This window comes from Chiloscyllium plagiosum, chromosome 40, assembly GCF_004010195.1.
Source record: "Chiloscyllium plagiosum isolate BGI_BamShark_2017 chromosome 40, ASM401019v2, whole genome shotgun sequence".
Classification (NCBI taxonomy): Eukaryota; Metazoa; Chordata; class Chondrichthyes; order Orectolobiformes; family Hemiscylliidae; genus Chiloscyllium; species Chiloscyllium plagiosum.
The window spans coordinates 6,439,327-6,449,500 of record NC_057749.1 but is presented as its reverse complement, the minus strand read 5'-3'; the positions used below and the strand labels follow the sequence as shown (position 1 = coordinate 6,449,500).

The 10,174-nt window shown below is 42.3% G+C and overlaps 1 protein-coding gene across 4 annotated transcripts in view; it reads left to right on the top strand.

The window, feature by feature from the left end:
- The window catches only part of pkma (pyruvate kinase M1/2a), a 54,781-nt gene that overhangs the window by 23,048 nt on the left and 21,559 nt on the right, over window positions 1-10,174 (top strand). For 2 of the 4 annotated variants that reach the window (XM_043680207.1, XM_043680208.1), the window contains exons 1-3: window positions 314-408; window positions 5,808-5,986; window positions 6,562-6,653. In XM_043680207.1, the coding sequence (XP_043536142.1) occupies window positions 329-408; window positions 5,808-5,986; window positions 6,562-6,653 (351 nt within the window). In that variant the 5' untranslated portion in view covers window positions 314-328. Of the gene's footprint in view, window positions 1-313; window positions 409-5,807; window positions 5,987-6,561; window positions 6,654-10,174 lie in introns of those variants that run through there. The other 2 variants (XM_043680209.1, XM_043680210.1) reach the window with 1 other exon arrangement.

Here is a 10,174-nt window from a genome sequence, read left to right as displayed (position 1 = left end):
AAACTGCTCTCAGCTGCTCCCCCATCCCAGAAGAAATTGCCCTGAGATGCTCCTTTCCCCTTCACCATGCAATTCCCTTGTTTCTCCATCCCTACTGGTTACAATTGCCTTGAGCTCCATTCTTTGCTCGCCTCAAATCGCTTCTCCTTATTCCCCCCCTCCCCCCCCGGGTAAAGATGCCCTTTCTTTCCCCTCTGAAGGTCGGTTTCTCCATCGCTGCCACTCATCATGCGGCGTGATGCTCGCACGTAGGCGAGTCTGCTGCTGCGTCCTACCGCACACTTTAAGACTGGAAATTATAAGGAGCTTTAAATGTTAATTTTGGATAATGCACGCATTTGTTTTATTCTCGTTCTCCAACTTTGAACCGTTTGTTGCATCCTCTTATGAGATGTGCCGTTGCAACAGGTGCATTCCTATTATTTTATTTAATGTGTACCCATTTATTCACTTCAAGTTGATCTTTTATCCAGATTTTTAAAAATTGGTGCTGTTTGTCCCACTTCGCTCATTTTATATTGTGACTAACTCGTTCCCGAAATTTTAGTTTTTGCCAGAATAGTGCTTGAGCTAATTTTAATCCTTGGTAACTAGAGTACTTTTATGTGACCTATCCTTGGCTGAAGGAGTTTGTAATGATTCCTCTTGCAGCAATGTGATACCTGGCACTCATAGCAAGGTATTCGTCCTTGGTGACTCCATTTACCATGGGGATGTGTTCACCTCTCAAATATCTGGTGATTTCTCGGATGCGCTTTAATAAAGTAGCGAGCATTTTTTTATAGCCTAAAGCGGCCACTTTATGTAAAACTTGGGGGGGGGGGGGAAACCTGCAGGAGTGTCGCATGCTGAGCCCTACCTCAGCAGAGATTAATTATAGCGCAGCATGGTTCTGCAAGAAATCAGCAAATCCCGTGCCACTTATTTCTCTAAAGTTGCATATCCGATTCCCCGTTTGAAAGGTACGATTGAACCTGCCTCTGCAGTTTCGTTAAAGGTTATACTACCTGTACTCCCAGCAAATCGTGTCCTCTTCTGAAGGATATTTCTCAGCTAGCTGTATCTCAATTGAGATTTTTCTTTGCGTCTTCCTGAAGGTATTGTTAGCCGATAGAGGGAGTTCAGAATGTGGCGTCGTCTAGAGCATTTGGTCCAGATATCTCTTAATCTGACCTGGGGACCACCACAGATTGGTGCAGGTTAATGTGTTTTTTTGGGCGGTGGGGGAAGAAAGTCAGGCATGTACTGTAAATGTCTTTCTTTTGTGTGAAAACGAAATGGAAAGCTGCTTGTGCTCCCTATGCCATGCGGTCAACTCCACACGTTCTGGTGCACCCCCCCCCCCCCTCTCCTATCAGTTCCGTTCGACTGGTTTGGAGACGCGGTTCAGTTTTAATGTTCATCTTTAAAGACCATACCGCGTTACAACCTGGAATGAATGTTTGCCCTTGGGTGCGTCAGTTGCGGTTTCGGGTTGCCTCCTCGTTTTAAGTTTTTCGCTTTTATTATGAGCAATTTTTCGACATAAGTTAGCCTTTTTCTCGTTACTCATGTATGGAATTTTGTCACTTTTTTTTCCGCCTGCCTTCTCTGAGTCAGTGGACGCGAGGCAGACTGCACGTACACCCAGCGCCGTATGGACGTGACTACCACAGCGCCCAGATTGGTGCTGCAGAGCGTGTGTCTCCTCATTAAAAACCTTTTTTCTTTAAAAACCTTGTCCTTGTACAAGGTTAATGTGCAGGCTCTATTTTCTTTGATTTCCATTTTTGAATTTAATGTTGCAATAGCAACAAAATGCTGTGGGTACTGGAAACCTGAAGTAGTACTCAATTGATGAGCATCAGCATTTCAACTCCATGATATTGTTTTCCAGCAGTGTTTGGTCCAAAATTGATGCGTCATTGCTGTACTATATAGAGGATCTCTTTGCTGGTCAAAATTCAAAGCCCTGGTGATCCAGTTTCATTTGTCATCTTTGCCATCTCTAACTACTCTCTTCACCCTCCATGTCCTTTTCCAATCTCTTCTCTTCTCTCGCCCTCTATACCCAAAAACAAACTTCTGCATCAAATGTTTGAACAGAATTTATTTTAGATTAATGTCTACAGTGACAGAAGCCACGCAAAATGTTCTCAGGCACTTCATCCATTTTTCCCTGTGAAGAAGCCCACAGATTCCATCAGCTCCATGCAGTCTTAGCCTGTTATCTCTTATATGGTTCATCTGTGTTTGCTAATAGAAATATTTTTTTGGATCAGTCTTGTATTTAACAAGTGAAATCTTGAGCTGAGTTCACTTACAACAGAGATTTTGTCTTGTAATAAAATTTATCTGTGACGATGTTAAACAGGTATTCCATTGTTTGTTTCAAGAGTACGGTCTGGAAAAGCACAGCAGGTCAGGCAGCATCCGAGGAACAGGAACATCGAAGTTTCCGGCATAAGCCCTTCACCCCACACTCTAGTCTGATCTCCTCGCCACCTATTCAATGTTTAAGGTTCAACCAATACCAGAGTCTCTGCAGTATAACCGAGATTGAGTGCAGACCTTTTTGTATTTTATCTCTAAAGGTCCCTTAATCCTATGATATACTTGTTCTCTGGGATGGCTACCTCTTACTAAAGAATTTTGATTTCTTCTGTATTGATTCTGTCATCATGATACAGTGCATGTTATCTCTTCAGTTTCTAATAATCAGTCATCTTGGTTGCGATTGATTGCAGTGTCATAATAGCTTACAGCTCTTGGGTATATTGGCTATGCTTGAGCAAAACTTCCACTGTCTTTGAATGTTTAGTTTACACATCTGGAACTTTAAATTCAAGTTTTTTAAAATCCACAACCTTCTGTTAGTTGCCATGTTGGCTACTAGCTGGCTTGCTCAATTGTTACATATGCCTTAAACTTGATAACATCTTTAGTTGGAGCTCCTTATGGCGTGTCCTGACTGATGTCTAGCTTCTAAATTACTTTTTTCTGGTTTAAAGAATATTAATGTTACAAGGAATGTATGCAATTGCAATGGCCTGGATTCCCTTTCTGGCTTTGTGAACTGGGCAGGATAACAGATCCCTGTTTGGCAGTAGCACGGTGTTCTGGAAGCTACAGCAGAAGAGAAGGTGAACTCGTTTATATATTACACCTTTCATAACCTCAGCATTCCATTCTGCTGCTGAGCTAAGGTATAGTCACTGTTGCAGAGGAAGGTGAGCCTCCAGTATTGATTGACCCTAGATAGTCAATATGTTAGCGCACCTTCAGTAGTCGGGTAGGACGGAACATTTTGATCAAGCCTTTTCTCTTAATTAAAGTCATTGTAAATTGGAATCAAAGTAAATCAGATTGCATTTATCTACACAAAATAAAGCAGATAACATGAAGACTTTACAGCAAAAATACTTATGTCTTCAATGTGGACAAAAGTGAGCATAGGAAACTTACACAGGATTTTTTATTGGGGAATGATATGAAACAGGTTTGCATTAAAGAAAATGCAGTCTCTCCTCCATAGGTGCCAGTCAGAAATCTGGAAATCCATACAGCAAATCTGAAGCAGCTTACATGTTCGAATACTGAAGTAGTGGAACTGTTTTCTGTCCTCTGTAGATTCAGCTTCCTTTTTTGGATTCTTATCTCTTAACCTTTGAGTTTGCTCAAGAGTGGACCTTGGTGGAACCTTGCAGCTCTCCAGTTCAGCCTGGGAAAGACCAAAGCTTCAGCTTCCCTCACTTTGCTCTTTATTTCTCCCTTGTCCATAGCCTTGCTGAGTTCTCCTTTGCAGTGGTGAGTTCTACTCAACCCTACTGAAATGGATGCTTTGCATCTTTTTACAAAAGCATGTTACTCTTGTCTGACCTATATTTGAGGATAATGTCTTTCCCTCCAAAGCTGACTGCTTGTGTGCTTCCTGTCAGAATCCTGCCCACATCATATTCCACTTTCCCATCACACTTGTCTTCGCAGCTTTTGCTCCAAATTCCAAGCCTCAGTCAAAACTCTTTTCTTAATCCCTTAATCCCTCAGTGGAGTCAGTGTGCTTATATTTAGGTTTTATCTTTAACCCCACTCTGCCCATCCCATTCCAACCTAAATTGACCTGATCTTGGCCTGTGCATTTTCCTGAAGAAGGGCTTATGCCGGAAACGTCGATTCTCCTGCTCCTTGGATGCTGCCTGGCCTGCTGTGTTTTGCCAGCACCACATTTTTCAACTCTGGTCTCCAGCATCTGCAGTCCTAACTTTCCCCTGTGCATTTTCCCTCCTTGGCTTTTCCCATTTCTCCTTGTCACCAATTATTTAGATATTTTTCTAATCAACCTACTGAAATGTTATGATGCACCTCTGGAAAGGTGGGGCATGACCAGTGACACTAACACTGTCACAAAAGCCCCTACCAGTTATTGTATATACTTTGTATTGATTTGAATCCTGCTGTCAGAATTATCTTCCCAAATTCCTTTCAATTTCAAAGCTCTGAAAGGCATGTGCTCAATTTAACTCCGAATTGGCTAACTGAATTTCTCCTTCCTTGCTTTCCATTCACTTGATTAAAATGAGTCATCCATCACATTAAAGGTTTCCTATGAACATGTTATTAGACTTGCCTCCAATTCACATTTGGCCGCCAGGAGCTATTTGATTTATTCTACTGTGGGTGAATCATATCCTCCTTGTATAAGCTTGACTAATGATTGCCAACAATAGATGCAAGACAGATGGGAGCTTAAATCTTGCCTTCAGGAAGCTGCTAGTCTTGGTAACCAATGTGCATTGCTAACTAAAGCAGTAAGGCCCTTTAAACAAGACATGGTATTAAAAAGTCAGTATGTCCTTGAAGATTATCCTAAGTGCAGCTCTTATAAGTTAGCCGCTTAATGAATTCCACTACATTGTAGATCTCTTGTGACCTTTATGCTTATAATTGCTGTCTAAGTTCTGTGCTTAAGCTACAAGTCTAATATTATCAACAGAGAATAGAATGCATTAACAAACTTGTAGCAAACTTGATCTATTCAGATACGTTTACAACCCATCCTTAATGTGTTTGTAATAAAATTGCCTCCTGAAGCATGATTCTGGCAGAGCCAGGAGCAATCCAGTTTGCCCTTGCTGAATTGCGTAAGGTCATTGTATAGTAATCTGCTGTGTCGTGTGTGGTGAATTCACCTTTTCAATGCAGTAGCCAAGCGATTATCTTAGTAATCAGGTGGTTTGATAGTTAGGGAAGAAAATCAAGTTTACTTTCTATGCCACAGATCTTAGCTTGTTCCTAAGCAGTCAGGTAGGCCTGGAATCTTTGAATTTGAAGGTCAGTATGCAAACAGTGCAATACTTTTGAGAACTACATTTGTATGTGGCTCTGCATTTCCAGAGGAGCAGAGAGGTGTGTTGTAATATCTTTGAAAATAACTCAAGTGCTGTTGGTTTAAACAGCTTGATGGTATGTGGTCGATCTTAATTGAAACCAAGATTGACTTTTAAATGTGTAGAACTTTTGGGTCACTAGCTCAGGCAATAACAGACATTGTAGTTCTATCTCTTTACTCCCTCTCCTACCTGGGTCTTGGGTGTTCTGCCCCACATACACACCGCAGAACCCCTGTTCTCATAGGTTTCTGCTTACTTAGGTCTGAGTTCTGAGACCCTGACAACCTTTGTGTCTAAGTGGCGTCATAGTGGAGGTAAATATCCAAAAGTAATGTCTCAACCTTGCAGTGTATAAAAATTAATATCAAATCTGAGGAAGATACTGTTGGGCAAAATACCATAACAGACTAAAGGTTATATATATTCTCTCCACATCAGGATAGAATCAACAGCTATGCCAACCACAAAAGACGCTGCGCACGAAATGGGTACAGCCTTTGTTCAGCGTCAGCAGCTGAGTGCTGCCATGGCTGACACTTTCCTGGAACACCTTTGTCTGCTAGATATTGATTCCGAAACAACAATTGCAAGGAACACTGGCATTGTCTGCACCATTGGTAAGTATTGTACAAGTCACAAATGTATCCTCATGTGAAAAATTGTTACTGCAGAGTTGATTTAATCTTTGCTCTTCTGCAGATTGAGTTGGCTGCTTTGAAATGCTGTTGTAACCCCTTGCATCACACTCATGATGGTGTTTCAGCCTGTATGCCTGCTGAGGCTTCCATTTAATTACATCAGTATGTGCTGGTTAGAAATTATGCTATTTCTTCTGTACTGACTTGAAGCTTTCCTTAGTTTATGTTGAATACTTAACATACTTTGCTTGAGCAAAACATTCTAGTGGTTACTGATCTGGAGCAAAATAAAACCTTTGAGAAACACTTCCCTCTGATCCATTCCTCTGTTTTGATTATTGTATTCCCCTGATTGTTGCATCTCCTTACCTTATCTATTTATTGGATTCCAAAGCTGTTATGATGCATTGAATCCCCAGAAGGATTAGACACAAACCTCTGTTTTACCTGAGAATTTCAATGCTTAGTTGTATTGCATTGCATCACTCATGAGGGACCATCAAAATATTAATCAACTTGAAAGGAACTGATGTAATTATGCTGGTTAATTCCAGGGCCTGCTTCCAGATCTGTGGAAATGCTGAAGGAGATGATCAAAGCTGGGATGAATGTGGCACGGATGAATTTCTCACATGGGACACATGAGGTATAGCCTTATTGAACTCCAAGCTGGAACATTGTCAAACCACTCTGTAGCGCTAAGCTATGGAAGTCAGTTCAAAGCTTCTGTTTTGATTCACCTGTACAGTTGGCTGGTTCAACTAGGGTGACCATCTGAAATATGAATCAAGGAGTCTGATGCTTTTGGGTAGAATTTTGGAATGAAGGCAGGGTTCATTCTGCTTTTCGGTGTTTCCTTTCAACATGTGGACGTTAGACAAGCATTTGTTTATAATGCTGTCTGTTCATTGATAAGCAGTGATTTAAAAATAAGTGAATGTTAGTCATGTACTGAAGTTCTGTTAGGGGTTAGGCTAGGAGTTTGTTTTTTTAAGAAAATGGTGTCATTCAGTGTCTGTTTCTTGCCCTGAGGCAATTCCACTGATATAGGTGATTGCACTGGGGTTTCTTTGGTGAGTCAGCAGTTGCCGTGGAGTAAATTTCAGTGAAATTGCTTGATGCAGTATTTAGAATAGAATCCCTACAGTGTGGACACAGGTCCTTAGGCCCAACAAGTCTACACCAACCCTGTGAGTATCCTGTTCAAACCTATTGCCCTATCCTATTATCCTACATTTACCCCTGACTAATGCACCTAACCTACACATCACTACACACTATGGGCAATTTAGCATGGCCAATTCACTTAACCTAAATATCTTTGGACTATGGGAGGAAACTGGAGCACCTGGAGCAAACCCATGCGGGCATGGGGAGAATGTGCAAACTCCACACAGTCATCCGAGGCCGGAATAGAATCCTGGTCCCTGGCACTGTCAGCAGCAGTGCTAGCCACTGTGCCACCCTAATAAATATCTTGAGTAACGTTGGAGCATTGCAAATGTTTTTCAACAACCCAAACAGGACTTCAGAGCTGGTCCAGATGAAACATCATCCCGGTCTGAAATGTTGTTTTGCCTCAGATTCTCTTGACCTGCTAAGCATTTCCAACACTTTTAGGTATCAAGAAAACCAGGCTTTTCTTTTAGCATTGCAACAGTTCGTACTTAAGTCTTGTCCACTTAACCAAGCTTCTATGACTAATTTCAACATGGTGTTTGTGCAACATTTCATTTTTTTGAAGCAAAATGATGGCCAGTATTGCATTGAATGTCCTACAATGGTGAACTTTTACTTTAACAGTGATTTAACTTTTTATTTTGTTGGGTAGATCAAATATCTACATGAGTCTCTGCACATATAGGTGCTCCAGAAGTTAATTTTGTTTGCCTGCCTGGTTGGAGTGATTAGATTAGATTACTTTACAGTGTGGAAACAGGCCCTTCGGCCCAACAAGTCTACACTGACCCACCAAAGCGCAACCCACCCAGACCCATTCGCCTACATTTACCCCTTCACTTAACGCTGCGGGTAATTTAGCATGGCCAATTCACCTAACCTGCACATTTTTGGACTGTGGGAGGAAGCTGGAGCACCCGGAGGAAACCCACGCAGACATGGAGAGAATGTGCAAACTCCCGCCTGAGGCGGGAATTAAACCCAGGTCTCTGGCACTGTGAGGCAGCAGTGCTAACCACTGTGCTACTGTGATCTCTGGTGATTAGGTGGTAATAGAAATTCTGATATTGCTGCTTGCAGAGAATACAGTAGTGTGCATTATTTGCCTGCTGCAATACTTTGAGATTTAATCACAAATGGCTGCTGTTTCACTGAAACATGAGTTAGATTTTACCCTCTATATGTCAGTGCTTTCAACTTTATCAAACTTACTCTTTGGTTAAGGAACTGACACCAGTTAAACATTGGAGGATTTTTCTGCATGGATTCACTGCAAAGTGTAAACTCGTGCAGTGCTAAAAGAAAAGCCTTGTTTTCTTGACACCAAAGTGTTGAAAGCGCTCAGCAGGTCAAGAGAATCTGAGGCAAAACACAACATTTCAGACCGGGATGATGCTTCGTCTGGACCAGCTCTGAAGTCCTCAGTTTGGATCATGAACACTTTGTCAAGCAATATTCCTGGCCCCAATTGGAGGCTTTGTTATCTCAAATTTCCAGTACAGTGTTTTTCTGCATTTGACTTGAAAAGTGGGTAGCAATTTTTGACTGAGACAGCAAATATTCAAGTTTAATGTGTGAACTCATTAACCACTTTTAATCTCTATGCTAGAGTTGGAACAGTTATTATAACACTCCAGTTAATGCTGTAGTATGAGCTGCTAAATGGCAGTTCAGACCATAAGCATAATTTTGGGGCTATCGCTGATCAGGCTTTCACGTGTTGCCCTATCAAATGCAGGCTGGTTTGTGAGCGCAGCTGTCTGTCTGTCTGCTCGACCTTTTCAGCAGTTGAGACTAGAACGTATTGCACTGGTATATATCTCCATATAGTAGAGGTCAACTGAAATGGAATATGTTCCATTGATCAACTTGTCTATTTATAGGATCTCCGGCTGTGCTGTGTAACTAACTACTGTCTACACTCAGGAAGAGAAGCATAGAGGGAGGCCTAGGAAACCAAAAGGTCACTTATTCCATTTGTTTCAAGTAGCAGATGTCTCCAACAGTCCTGGTTTTTATATCATTGCACAGGATGGAAACCAGGCAAACTGAGCCTGTTGTGGAAATTCATGACATTTAGCCTAGTGAAGTTCTTGCCCCAAGAAAACTTCAAGTGCTGGAATTCAGAAACTGCTGGAAAACGCAGGTGTAGCAGCATTTATGGAGAGGAAGCTGAGTTAATGTTTTGCTCCAGTGATCTATCTTTAGAACGGATTGTAACTAGGAAGAGGCAAGTATACTTGCTAAAGATGGGGTGAGTGAAGAGGGGCAAGTCAGTGATAGGGATGGAGCCCAGAGAGAGTCAGGCAGACAGACAAAGGAATGGGTAAAGGCCAGCCTGGGAGAATCGGTAGCTGCCAATAGGGACCATTAGTAGTCGACAATGGGTTGTTAGTGGAAGCAGCCCATGTGGTGAGGTCGAGTGTGTGTTGGGGTAAAGACATGGAAGAAGGTGCTCATGACTTAAAATTATTGAAGCTGAAAATGTGTTGCCGGAAAAGCGCAGCAGGTCAGGCAGCATCCAAGGAACAGGAGAATCGACGTTTCGGGCATAAGCCCTTCTTCAGGAATGAGGAAAGTGTGTCCAGCAGGCTAAGATAAAAGATAGGGGGGAGGGGCATTGGAAATGCGATAGGTGGAAGGAGGTCAAGGTGAGGGTGATAGGCCGGAGTGGGGTGGGGGCGGAGAGGTCAGGAAGAAGATTGCAGGTTAGGAAGGTGGACACACTTTCCTTATTCCTGAGAATGAGGAAAGTGTGTCCAGCAGGCTAAGATAAAAGGTAGGGGGGAGGGGCATTGGAAATGCGATAGGTGGAAGGAGGTCAAGGTGAGGGTGATAGGCTGGCCCCACTCCCACTCTGGACTATCACCCTCACCTTGACCTCTTTCCACCTATTGCATTTCTAACACCCCTCCCCCAAGTCCCTCCTCCCTACCTTTTATCTTAGCCTGCTGGACACACTTTCCTCATTCCTGAAGAAGGGCTCAT